Source organism: Carcharodon carcharias, chromosome 11 (genome assembly GCF_017639515.1).
Source record: "Carcharodon carcharias isolate sCarCar2 chromosome 11, sCarCar2.pri, whole genome shotgun sequence".
NCBI lineage: Eukaryota > Metazoa > Chordata > Chondrichthyes > Lamniformes > Lamnidae > Carcharodon > Carcharodon carcharias.
This window is the reverse complement of record NC_054477.1, coordinates 165,246,850-165,260,925: the sequence shown is the minus strand read 5'-3', so window position 1 is coordinate 165,260,925 and position 14,076 is coordinate 165,246,850. Positions and strand designations below refer to the sequence as shown.

General features: G+C 44.4%; 1 protein-coding gene across 5 annotated transcripts in view; it reads left to right on the top strand.

The window, feature by feature from the left end:
* The window catches only part of atp11a (ATPase phospholipid transporting 11A), a 375,081-nt gene that overhangs the window by 242,558 nt on the left and 118,447 nt on the right, over positions 1–14,076 (top strand). For all 5 annotated transcript variants that reach the window (XM_041199613.1, XM_041199614.1, XM_041199610.1 and 2 more), the window contains 2 exons: positions 6,769–6,904; positions 10,390–10,455. In XM_041199613.1, the coding sequence (XP_041055547.1) occupies positions 6,769–6,904; positions 10,390–10,455 (202 nt within the window). The remainder of the gene's footprint in view (positions 1–6,768; positions 6,905–10,389; positions 10,456–14,076) is intronic.

Sequence of the window (14,076 nt, the reverse complement as noted above, 5' to 3'; positions counted from 1 at the left end):
AGCTGCCACTATGGGTCAGTGGTGGAGGGATTGAATGTTGAGGGTGCTGGATGGGGTGTCAGTCAAGCAGCTTGCTTCATCCTGGATGGTGTCTGTTATATGATGATGTATGTGCCTGCATGCCACTGTAATGTAAAGGGGATCGCTGGTCTGGAGAATAGCTCCACCCAAGCTACGATGTATGGAGTCCCATGGTAATAGACTGAGAGAACAGTCTGGAAGGAGGAGTCTGGAACCAGCCTGCAAGAAGACAACAACTCCATGCATGACCATCTGTAAATAGTTAAGGGCTAACAATAAAGAGCTGGTGTTCAAATATACAAGTCTCAAGATCTCATCATTGAGATGCTGCTGCACACCATATTACAACATGGTTGGCAGCCGTGGTCGCTTCTACAAGATGTCACATCAGAGATAGTACCATGATCCGACATGGTGATCCACGGTGATATGAAAGGTGGCAGCTAAATGCATGAACCAAGAACAGCATCTTAAGATATGAAAAACTAAAAACAACTAAAGCTGAACTAGAGAGATGCACACCTAAGAAGAAAACTTGAAAAGGTTGAAGAAGCTTCACTATTGACTTGGAAGTGAGGAATCCAGCAGAGTGAGTGGAAGTCCATTGCAGAAAATTGCCAGAACCTGAGTGACAGTGTCACCAGATACTGAACAAAAATGCAAAAAGAAGTAGCTGTACTTACATTTCAATATAGGCGATGGTCCCAAGTGCTCTGCATCCACAAGAGAGCTGCAAGTGAAAAGCAAAGGTTCTAAAAAACCTAAAGAATCGCCCTGCAATTAGCCTTTGCAGCCCAGAGAAGAAATTGCTGCAGTTTTAAAAAGCTTTTTTAAAAAAAAGGCCCACAATTGTGAGGATCCAGGAAAAATGTGGGACGTTCAGAAAACCGGACCTGCAGGAGTAACAGAAGAAACAAAGAAACAATTGCCTTGAAATTAATTCTCAACACCCAGAAAAGAAATGCAGTATTTTCTGTAAAAATTCAGAAAATCGAAGCATAAGTTTTTTTGGAGCCCGCCAAAATTGAAAAAACGTGGGATGATCACAGACAGAGAAACCGACAGCTGCAGAGACTGCCTGAGTGCAACAAAATGGTTACTGCACTCATAGTCTTCGAGGCAGCGCAATTTAAAGCTTGAACTACAAGAAAAGAAAACAGCCATGGACAGAAAATTGGAACAGACCCCAGAGAGAGGACAAATCCTGCGAGGGCAACAAGAGAATGAACAGTTGAAAGAACAATTGATTGTCCTTCAAGATTAAATGCAAAAGAAATGCATAACAATTCACCAAGATGAAGAAATGAAGACTGTCTTAAAAAGCTGAATAGAAGCACAGCAGAAGGAACTTGAGGAGACGACTGAATTACAGGAAGGCTCAAGATGAAACAAGCGAGCTTCTCAAAGAAATGGAAACCTGTTGAAAGAATTACACATGCTACAAGAATCCTCAGGTCAAAGTTTTTTTCTTCTGGAAAATTATGAAGAGAAGAAAAACGAATTTAACATCACACGGAACAAACTGAGGAACCAGTGGCAGAGAAGACTCAACAATGTTCAATATTCCAGGAGGAAGCTGAAAGCTACAAGAAACAGACTGAAGAGCTGAAGAAGCATTTGAATGGAAATGAGGCTTTGAATGGAAAAGCCATCAAACTTTCTAAACTACGAGTGGATAATGAAGCTGTGAATTGCACAATTCCAGAACGGAAGCAGTTTAAGAGTTTGTCGGGGACAGACCTGGCCGATAGTGAAACCAAAATGGAGGACAAGGACAAAGGGAAAACGGGAATAAGATCGGAAAATGTGAATCAGGCACTGAAATGCAAGGCACTAGAAGAAGAAACATCTGAGTTGAACGAAAAGATTCATAAGCTTGCAAAAGGATTTGAAAATAAAACAGCAAACAAGTGTTTGGCTGAACTTGTGAAACAGGTAGAAAGGAAGTTTCCATTTGTGAAATGTATCTGTCCAGTGAGAGCATGGCAGACACCAGGGAAAAAGAACTTCTGAGTCCACTCTAGGAATGAATGGAGCACACGTTCCCTGGAGAAGGAATGGGACAAACCCAGTGTCTGAAAAAAGCAGATGAGTTGTTAGTAAAGAGAAACACAACTCGAAGGAGCGCAAAAAGCAAATCAAAACGAGACTACCATTCCTCTAAATGTGACCAACTGAGATGTCGAAAGCCTCAAGACCATCTGAATTTATGAAGTCAGAGACTTGAGGTGTGGGAACAGGGATAGCAAATAAAGATTATATTACAAATATTTATACCCCATTGGAAAGGAAAGTTTTCTTTGATAATGTATGATGTATGTGGCTGCATGCCACTGTAATGTAAAGATGCTCTGCAGAGCAAGGGTTAATGTGGAACTGGAGAATAGCCTTGCCCGTGGTATGATGTAAAGCGTCACATGGTAATAGACTGAGAGAACAGTTTCGAAAGAACATTCTGTAACCAGCTTGCATGGAGGCAACAGCTTCATGCATGACCATACCTACTTAAGGGCTAACAATAAAGGGTTCATGTTTAAATATACAAGTCTCAAGATCTCATCATTAAGACACCACTGCACACAATATTACAATAGTGTCCAGCTTCCTTAGTGCTGTTGGAGCTACACTTACTCAAGCAAGTGGACAGTATACCCTCAAACTCCTCACTTGTCCCTTGCGCATGGTGGACAGGCTTTGGGAGTTAGGAGTTCATGTCTTAGCAACATGCAGCTTGCTTCTGCATCAGAAGTGCTCACAAACCATTTATCTAGATGGAGGAGGAGACAGGCACAACAAGCGAGGGAGGGGGAATGCCTGAGATCCAGCCCCTCCCACAATTTGAGCAGCAGGCTGAGAGGAGAGGTTCATGACAGTGCCTGTGCTGAAGGTGAGGTCGGCCTCCCACAAACATCCAGTGAGGAAGCATGCTTAATCTCTGAAAATCGGAAGCTGTGGCCGAGGCTCTGTGCAATGTAGGAGCCAGTCTAGGCTGTCCCTCGTTCTCTACTCTCTCCATTCAAAGTGCCAGTAGGAAGAGGGGTGGGCCAGCCCCTGCTCCAGAAGTAAGCCCCAGCCCCCAGGATGGCACTGATGATGATGAGCATTTCTTCATTCCTATAAAGCCATCATAGCATTCACCTGCACTCTCCATCAGCCCAGAGGCACACACCTCGGTGGGTGATATATCTTGGTTAGGCTCGGGTTCAAACTCTGCTGGTCACCTCACACACACGTGTCCACAGTAGGTGGAGACAGTGAGAGCCAAGGTCTCTGGCACCCAGAGGACTGGTAAGGAGGCCCCTATTAAGCCAGAGTTAGATGATGACCCTCTGGAAGCAGTCCTGGAAAAGATACTGGAGTATCAAAGAGATGCAGGGGAATATCAGGCAGAGGTGTCAGAGGCCCTCAACCGAGTGGCACCAAGAGATGGAGGAGTGTGTCCACATGCTCTCTGATGTCATTGCCCCAGCATCTAAACACATGGAGGTCTCCATGGAGAAGATGGTGGTCCAGCAGAATGTGGAATTTCAGCTGGATACGCATACTAACCTTCGATCCATTGCTTTGTCCGTGGGTAAGCTTGTGCAGTGGCTAGACGAGAGAGGGAGGAGGCACCTCCTTCTCCTCAAGGAGTCAGAGAGAGGCCCTCAGGTACCAACAGGGAAGAGGAGCATCAGGTGGATACCCCTAGGGCTTCCACACCGGAGACTCCAAGGGCATCCAAGTGTTCCAGGTCCCTTCTGGCTGTGCCCCCATCAACTCCAGCATCCGAGACCACTGAGGATGCACCTCCCCCAGAACAGGAGACCCAAAGAAGGCTGGGACTCTCCAGGCTTCAACCCTTCAAAGGAAGGCCGCCACTGACAAGAGGCTATAGTAGTCAGCAGGCTGCCTCCACCTCTGCTGTAGATGTCAGGGAAGCACCTAGACGTAGCGGTAGGGTAAGAAAAGTTAAGAAGTATTAAGTTAACACTGGTGGCATGGCTGTACAATCATTGTATATAGTTTTAGCACCCTTGTAAATATATGAACCATTTCACATCATGAGACCTATGGATTTTTCTTGCTGCTGCTTGTACACACCCACCTCCTTTTCAGGAGGGATGACCAAGGCTGGGTCTGTGTCCTCCTGAAATATGCCTGTACATTCAGGCATCGTTCTTTGCCAAGGCTCATGCGAGCCATGTACGAGAAGCCTCCCACTCGCCGTGTTCTCCTTTCCTCCTCTGCCCTTTGGACCCTATAGAGAGACCTTTGCCTTGTTGGAATAGATTGTCTGGATTCTCTTTCAATTGTCCAGTTGAACTGATCTTCAGCTCCTCCTGCCCAATGACCCTCCTCCCACCTCGAGGCTTTTGTGTTGGACATCAAGGGCATCGACATCCTGATCTGCCTGTGCCTCAGGATGATGCACATCATACCTTCTAGACTTTTTAACCCCCTCCTGTAACCCACGCCCTACAGCCCCAACACCATCAACCACCCCACCCTGGTGTTACCTTCACCCTCCCATCAGTTACTCTTGAACTCCCCCCGCCATCGCCCTAGAGCCCATCACTATTACCCTTCAAATGCCTACCCTCCTCGCTGAGCCCACACCTGCCTCAATCCCCATGTCCACCCTGACCCTGCCCAGTCCCCATGTCCATGTGAAAATTCTCATTCTTGTAAACAACATAACCAATGAGAAACATTCCAGCACACCCTGACCCTCACCCTCCCACACCCCACTGCTCCCTCTCACAATCACAGTGGCCACCTATCACCAGCACCTTTGCCCCCCAAGATTCCAGCATTGACTGCTGACCCCCTCCCTCTGAACAACACTCCACCCGCCCCTCCCAAGCTTCCTGGCCATCTCAAACCTTCCTGGTTCGTCCCCCCCAAGACTTCTTGGTCAACCACCAACCTCCCCCTAGTGTGTTCCAACCCCCTCCCCATTGCCTGTCTTCCAACGTCCCCCCCTTGCCCCACACCCCGGTCGTCTCTTTGACGCACCTGGGATCGTGTAGTGCTCCAATGCTTCAGGCTGTGGCTTCTCGGACAAGTGATCTAAACTCTCTCGCCATGCGCACACCAGGTTCGTCCGGTCGTGAATTGGACCAGCGTGAATTCCTGCTGGTGTAGCAGAAGATATGTCGGGGTGGGGGTGATTCCAGCCTGCTGCTGTTTTAGTTAGCATTCCTGACATGTAAAGTTGGTTCCCGACAACCTTCAGCAGGAAAGGGAACCTGCCGTGATGCTCAGAACCGCAGCTTTCCACCATCATTTCTCGTCAGGAATCCAATTCTTTTCATCCCACCATATTGTCTGCCTCCACCTGCCACAAACCCTGCTGCTGGTGGGAGGGGGAAATTCCATCCAGGGGTTGAGAGGTTAGGGCTTAGGAAGCAGGGCACAAAAAGTTGTTCCTTTTCACCCCCAGAGATGGCTAAGGAGATGTGATTATTTTATCTGATGTCTCATCAGGTAAACAGTGAAAGAGTGTTTCCATTGGCTGACGAATGGGTAATACATGAACATAGGCTGGGGATTTTCACTGGAAGAATGAAGGGAGAATTAGGAGAAATGTTACTGGAATGTTTTATCACAATGGGCTGGCAAGGCAGACGTTATTTAAATGGGAAGTGAATAAACAGCAGGGAAATGGAATTGGATAGATAGCCCCAGCTGAAGAGTTAATAACCAGTGCAGGACTTTTTTTCATTCATTCACGGGATGTGGGCTTCGCTGGCTGGGACAGCATTTACTGCCCATCCCTAGTTTCCCTTCGGAAGGTGGTGGGAGCTGCCTTCTTGAACTTCTGCAGTCCCTTTGGTAAAGGCTGAATGGAATCTTAAGTTCTGATTCTATACCCACTTCCTGTGATCTTCCCATCCAACTAATATGAATTAATAGACTGTAGAAAGTGTCCCCCAAAAAACCTTCAGGTTTCTTCTAACTTGGCTGTGATGCATTTGTATTGCCAAGAATAGACACCCCAAAAATAAATCCACAACACAAAATTGCCTCTAAATAATAGACTCATGCTAAATAGAAGCTTATACCTCTGAATTCTTTCAATTCTTTGTCCTTCCCCATGCATCAAGTGGAATATAACTCAGCTAAGGAATTGTAAAACAATTGCAGAACAAAGCATACTGTTCATCATGTTGTATTTTGAGAGCTGAAAATACTGTGGGAAATTCGTCTTCACCTAATGATCTGGATTTTGCGCTTTCAAACAGCATAGTGTATTTTAATCGGACAATTGTGTCACACAATGAATGTTACAGTGTTGGAATGGCTGTTATTTGAGGCTAGGAGCTGGGGCTTGTGTTAATATCTCACTGAGGCAAATTGTGAAACTGAATTCTATAAATCTGATAATTCTTGGGATAGAGAACAATGACCATGAAAGCAGTGCAATTATTGTAATACCCACCTGGTTCACTAATGTCTTTCAGTGGTTGAATCTTCCCTCTTACACTGGCCTGGTCTATACTGAATCCCACGCTTTTCAAAGACTTTTAATGTCCTTAGCGAGCTACACAGTTGTTCAAACCAATAAATGACGCCTTGCCAGTTTCACTTATAAATCAAAAACAAATTAAAATACTGTAAAATGAAGAGTGCTGCTGAAATCAAAAGGAAAATTCTGTCATGTGTGTATATCTATATATTTATATATATATCTATATATAGAGAGTTCAGCTGAATTTTCTGAGCAAACAATACAATTTTAATGCTTTTCTTCTCAACTACTAGGGATATTGCCAAAAATTCCTTGTTGTGTTGCAAATTGTTCCTTTACTGGACATTCCTGGGAGTATTTGATGCTGTGGTATTTTTCTTTGGTGCTTACTTTCTATTTGACAATTCGACCATGACCAGCAATGGACAGGTTAGTATACTCCCTCAAATAGGTAGGAATAAGCTGAACTAGCTCTAATGGTCTACCGTTCTTCCTATCTATTGACGCTATTATTGTAGGAATATATCTCTGATAGTTTACATAGATTATTCAATGACTCTTGAATTTTACAGTTAACTCTATTGCATGGCCATGAAGGTATGTTATACCTGCCCAGAGAAAATATAATGTACTCTGACCATTACCTGCTCTCTTTTTTGCTCTGTTAGTCATTCAGTAATATTTCAGTTGTGGATTTGATGCCTTTTAATTTACTTAAACAATTCTGTGGTTTTTTTTGCCCTGTTTGTTTATTTTCTGTCTTGTATTTTTTTGCTTTTGCCTTTTGCTTCTCTCTCTAACACCAGCTAATGAGGGTCAACTTGAACATGGTAAGATTTCTCTCTCTTTCACCTTTTCTTTATCCCAGTTTTGGATAAAATACATTGGATACTTCCTGGCTGATGTGATTACTACTGAGTACACCCTGTTCCTCAAAGGCATTTGTGGGTTTGTTAGTGGTTGTAATCTTATTTTTGGCATAAATATTTTCTCCCCTAAAATTACAGAGTCTTATTAAGTAGGCTACGCAATCTGATATAGAATTATTCTCCAGTCATTTGTGGGAAAAGAGTAAAGAGAAACATTGGATAATAGAAAAGGTAAAGAAAAAGTTCAAAACAACATGAATCGCTGTGCGATTACAGTCGCTCGGTGGTGTGCGATTACAGTCGCTCGATGGTGTGCGATTACAGTCGCTCGGTGGTGTGCGATTACAGTCGCTCGGGGGTGTGTGACTACAGTCGCTCGGGGGTGTGTGATTACAATACCATAGTCCAATACAATAGAATACCAGCAGAATCACTGGGCATCTTATTCCATATATCCTGTGAAATTTAATATTCTGTTTGTGCCCCATTCCTGCCTGGCCACTTGAACTAGTCCCTTGCTTTTAGGTGCCAAAGGCCAGGATCCTCCTTAATAAGACCCCAGTATGCACCTTGTTATGACACAGCAGCTGGTAAAGGCTGAGTTGTTTAAATCCCAGAGGGAAACTTGAACAACTGTCGTAACCTATATTTTCAATTAGTATGATTGAGATGTTTGAGAATTCAGGAATAAGACCACCAAGCCTCCAAAGGTTTTTTTTATATATAAAACTAAATTAAACATTTATTACTTTAACAAAAAGTTAAATTCATATGCATCTACAAATTATTACCATAATAACTTTTAAACAAATCCCCAAATTAATCACTCCCAGTTAAATCTTCACCAAGGCAAAGCCTGTGACTTTAAACAGACACCAGGCAAAGTGCATTTGACCTTACAAATTCAAAATGAGGTTCTTTGCAGTTTGGTTCCTTTGCAGACACAGTTGTAGGGCTTACAGACTGGTTAGACCTTAAATGCCTCTGACTTACACACACAAACTTCTTTCTGTTTATACCTAGCTTTTCCTTTGAATGCAAAATTTCCATTGTATTACTAGGTTTTTAATTTTACCACTCCTAACAATATATCCCTTCATTCCACCAATTTTATTAGTAATATAAACATATTGCTTGGCGTCTCCCAGCTAGGTGCAAGATTTTACTCATTCTTTTGAATGGTTATTCAACAAATGCAAATTTACACTTTCTCCTTACCTTTATCTAATTAACATCTCAAAACTACTATACATCAAAGCACCCAGATTAGCTGGCTTTAATCCAATTAAGCCACACACATAGACACACTCATAGACACAGACCCTACTACAATTCCAATTTAAAAGTAATTTCCAATAACATTATAGACATTAATATCTCTTCATGACAACCTATGATGTTATTAGGACCCTGCTCAGTAATAGCTATCACAGAAGATATGGAGGCCCAAATAGATGGAGCGAAGGGCCACAAGAGCACCTCACAAGTCATGTGTTATGCCCTTGCTGCCTTAGATACCCCCTTCAAGACTCTGTTGAACTCTTTTCTCCACCCCCCCCAACCCCCCCAACCATTTCATCACTCCACCCACCCCCTCCATCCACAACTTAACCTGCATGACCTCTTAAACAGCCTGATCTTCACTTGCTCGCAGCTGAGTAACCACCTCTATCCATGTGTCTGAGCTGGGCAGCCAGATAACCAGGAAACCAGGTCAGAGGTTGGTGGAATGGGTGGACAAGTGGCAGATGAATTTTAATGCAGAGCAATATGAAGTTATTCATTTTGGTAGGAAGAATACAGACAGACAATATAAATTAAAGGGTGCATATCTAAAAGGGATGAAGGAGCAGAGGTGTATATGTGCATAAATCATTGAAGGTGGCAGGACAGGTTGAGAGCATGGTTAATAGAGCATACAGTATGCTAAGCTTTATTAATAGGGACACAGGGTGGAATTTTACTGCATCGACGCAACAGGTGAGGGGCTGCAGAGTGCGGCAAGTCATTAAAAAACTCCATTGACTTTGGTGGCAATGGAAAATTCCGCCCACAAGAGTACAAAATCAAGGAAGTTATGATAATTTTGAATAAAACAATGCAATTGACCTCAAATGGAGTATTGCATCCAATCCTGGGCACCACACTTTAGGAAGGATGTGAAGGCATTAGAATGCAGATGAGAAACTTAAGTTACGTAGATAGATTGGAAAAGTTGGGACTCTTCTCCTTGGAGAAGAGAAAGTTGAAAGGAGATTTAATTTAAATAATTTAAAATCTTGAAGGATCTTAACAGAGTACATAGGGAGAAAGTTTCCCATGGGTGGAAGAATCGTGAACCAGAGGGAACATATTTAAGGTAATTGGCAAAAGAAGCAATGGTGATTTTAGGAAAAACTTTTCCACAGAACAAATGGTTAGGATCTGGAATGCCCTGCCTGAAATGTGGTGGAAGAAGAGTCATTTTGGGCCTTTTAAGGAAATTGGATCATTATCTGAAAAGGAAAGATTTGCAGGGCTACAGGGAAAAGATAGTGGAGTGGCACTAGGTGGATTGCTCCTTCAGAGACCCAGCAGATCACATTGGGCCAAAAGGCCTCCTGTGCTGTAATCATTCTACCATTCTGTGAACTGCCTCTGTACACCTAGCCCTGGTGGATAGCTAGGTAGCCACCTCCATACATCTGCCTCAGCTGACCAAGAGAATCTGAATGATACCCAAAAGTTAATACAGATTAGGGTTTAGATTGATGTTACCAGATTGGTTTTATGGTAACCTAATTCCCCAGCCAACCGAAACCATCTCCAAGTTACAATCACCACACACAACTTTCCAAACACTTTATTGATGTGCTAGTGTTGAAGTCGAATATTTAGCTTTATAATCAAAGCGCGTGGACTACTTTGAAATAGTCCATCAGTTTTGATGTGTATCTGGAGTGGGAATGCTGTAGTTCCATGTGTAACTTTTACACATAGAGGATAATATAATAAAACCCATCTGCTTGCTGATTTATTCTAAATCTGTAAAACTTATCTTTTCAGATGTTTGGAAACTGGACATTTGGGACTCTAGTTTTCACTGTGTTGGTATTTACAGTAACTCTTAAGGTATGTTTGCTTTTAATCACTTCCACAAGAGCCTGAAAACTTAGATCTTAAGAAATAGGAACAGGAGTAGACCATTCGGCCCATCTAGCCTGCTCCACCATTCAATAAGATCACAGCTGATCATCTTGTGTTTCAATTTCCACAATCCCATCAAAACCTGATAACCTTAGGTTCTCGTTAGGCAAGAGAATCAATCTACCTCTGCCTTAAAAATATTCAATGACCCTGCCTCCACCACCTCCCGAGGCAGAATTCCAAAGTCGCACAACCCTCTGAAAGAAAATAATTCTCCTCATCTCTGTCCTAAAAGAGTGACCCCTAATTTTATAACAGTGCCCCCTAGTTCTGGACTCACCCACAAGAGGAAACATCCTTTCCATTTCCATCTTGTCAAGGCCGTTCAGGATCTTTTATACTTCAATCAAATCACCCCTCACTCTTCTAAACCCCAGTGGCAACAAGCCCAGTCTCACTAACCTTTCCTCATGAATCAACCCATTCGTTCCAGGTATCAATCTAGTCAACCTCCTGTGAACCGCCTCCAACACATTTACATCCTTCCTTAAATAAGGAGATCAAAACTACACACAGTACTCGAGGTGCAGTCTCACCAATGCCCTGTATAACTGAAGCATAACATAATAAGATCATGGCTGATTTGATTGTGGCCTCCAAAACATTCGACTCCCTTGCAGATCAAAAATGTGTCCAACTCATCCTTGAATATATTCAATGACCCTGCCTCCACTGCTTTCTGGGAGGAGAATTTCAAAGATTAACAACCCTCAGAGAAGAAATTCTTCCTCATTTCCATCTTAAATGGGAGACTCCTTATTTTTAAACTGTGTCCCCAATTTTAGATTCCCCCACAAGGGGAAACATCTCAACAACTACCCTGTCAAATCCCCTCAGAATTTAAAAAAAAAAATTCACTCATGGGATGTGGGTGTCGCTGGCTGGGCCAGCATGTATTGCCCATCCCTAATTGCCCTTGAGAAGGTGGTGGTGAGCTGCCTTCTTGAACTGCTGCAGTCCATGTGGTGTAGGTACACCCACAGTGCTGTTAGGGAGGGAGTTCCAGGATTTTGACCCAGCGACAGTGAAGGAACGGCGATATATTTCCAAGTCAGGATGGTGAGTGACTTGGAGGGGAACTTCCAGGTGGTGGTGTTCCCATGTGTCTGCTGCCCTTGTCCTTCTAGGTGGTAGTGGTATTGGGTTTGGAAGGTGCTGTCTCAGGAGCCTTGGTGAATTCCTGCAGTGCATCTTGTAGATGGTACACACTGCTGCTACTGTGCGTCGGTGGTGGAGAGAATGAATGTTTGTGAATGTGGTGCCAGTCAAGTGAGCTGCTTTTTTCTGGATAGTGTCAAGCTTCTTGAGTGTTGTGTGAGCTGCACTCATCCAGGCAAGTGGGGAGTATTCCATCACACTCCTGACTTGTACCTTGTAGATGGTGGACAGGCTTTGGGGAGTCAGGAGGTGAGTTACTCATCGCACAATTCCTAGCCTCTGACCTGCTGTTGTGGCCATAGTATTTATATGGCTCGTCCAATTCAGTTTCTGGTCAATGTTAACTCCCAGAATGTTGATAATGGGGGATTCAGTGATGGTAATGCCATTGAACATCAAGGGGCGATGGTTAGATTCTATCTTGTTGGAGATGGTCATTGCCTGACACTTGTGTGGTGTGAATGTTACTTACCACTTGTCAGCCCAAGCCTGGATATTGTCCATGTCTTGCTGCATTTTTGAGGGGTCGTGAATGGTGCTGGACATTGTGCAATCATCAGCGCACATCCCCACTTCTGACCTTATGATGGAAGGAAGGTCATTGATGAAGCAGCTGAAGATGGTTGGGCCGAGGACACTACCCTGAGGAGCTCCTGCAGTGATGTCCTGGAGATGAGATGACTGACCTCCAACAACCACAACCATCTTCCTTTGTGCTGGGTATGACTCCAACCAGCGGAGAGTTTTCCCCCTGATTCCCATTGACTCCAGTTTTGCTCAGGCTCTTTGATGCCACATTTGGTCAAATGCTGCCTTGATGTCAAGGGCAGTCACTCTCACCTCACCTCTGGAATTCAGCTCTTTTGTCCATGCTTGAACCAAGGCTGTAATGAGGTCAGGAGTTGAGTGGCCCTGGCGGAACCCAAACTGGGCATCAGTGAGAAGGTTATTGCTAAGCAAGTGCCGCTTGATAACAGTGTTGATTCCATTAATTTACTGATGATTGAGAGTAGACTGATGGGTTGGATTTGTCCTGCATTTTGTGTACAGGACATACCTGGGCAATTTTCCACATAGCCGGGTAGATGCCAGTGTTGTAGCTGTACTGGAACAACTTGGCTAGGGGCTCAGCAAGTTCTGGAGCACAAATCTTCAGTACTATTGGCAGAATATTGTCAGGGTCCAGAGCCTTTGCAGTATCCCAGCGCCTTCAACCATTTCTTATATTACGTGCAGTGAATCGAATTGGCTGGAGGAAGCTGAGATGGATCATCCACTCGGCACTTCTGGCTGAAGATTGTAGCAAATGCTTCAGCCTTCTCTTTTGCACTGATGTGCTGGGCTCCCCCATCATTGAGGATGGGGATATTTGTGGAGCCGACTCCTCCAGTGAGTTGTTTAATTGTCCACCACCATTCACGACTGGATGTGGTAGGACTATAGAGCTTAGATCTGATCCGTTGGTTGTGGGGATCGCTTAGCCCTGTCTGTCACTTGCTGCTTATGCTGTTTGGCATGCAATTAGCCCTGTGTTATAGCTTCACCAGGTTGACACCTCATTTTTAGGTATCCCAGGTGCTGCTCTTGGCATGCCCTCCTGCACTCTTCATTGAACCAGGGTAGATCCCCTGGCTTGATGGTAATGGTAGAGAGGGGGATATGCTGGGCCATGAGGTTACAGATTGTGTTCAAGTACAATTCTGCTGCTGCTGATGGCCCACAGTGCCTCATGAATGCCCAGTCCTGAGTTGCTAGATCTGTTTGAAATCTATCCCATTTAGCACAGTGGTTGTGCTACACAACACGATGGAGGGTATCCTCAATATGAAGGTGGGACTTCGTCTCCACTATGACTGTGTGGTGGTCACTCCTACCGATACCGTCATGGACAGATGCACCTGCGACAGGCAGGTTGGTGAGGATGAAGTCAAGTCTGTTTTTCCCTCTTGTTGGTTCCCTCACCACCTGTCACAGACCCAGTCTAGCAGCTATGTCCTTTAGGACTCGGCCAGCTCGGTCAGTAGTGGTGCTGCCGAGCCACACTTGGTGATGGACATTGAAGTCCTCCATCCAGAGTACATTCTGTACCCTTGCCCCCTCAGTGTTTCCTTCAAGTGATGTTCGACATGGAGGAGCACTGATTCATCAGCTGAGAGAGGGTGGTACATGGTAATCAGCAGGAGGTCTCCTTGCCCATATTTGGCCTGATGCCACGATGTCCAGAGTCAATGTTGCCGACTTCCAGGGCAATTCCCTCCCGACTGTTAACCTCTGTGCTGCCACCTCTACTGGGCCTGTCCTGCCGGTGGGACAGGACATACCCAGGGATGGTGATGGTGGTATCTGGGACATTATCTGTAAGGTATGATTCCGTGAGGATGACAATGT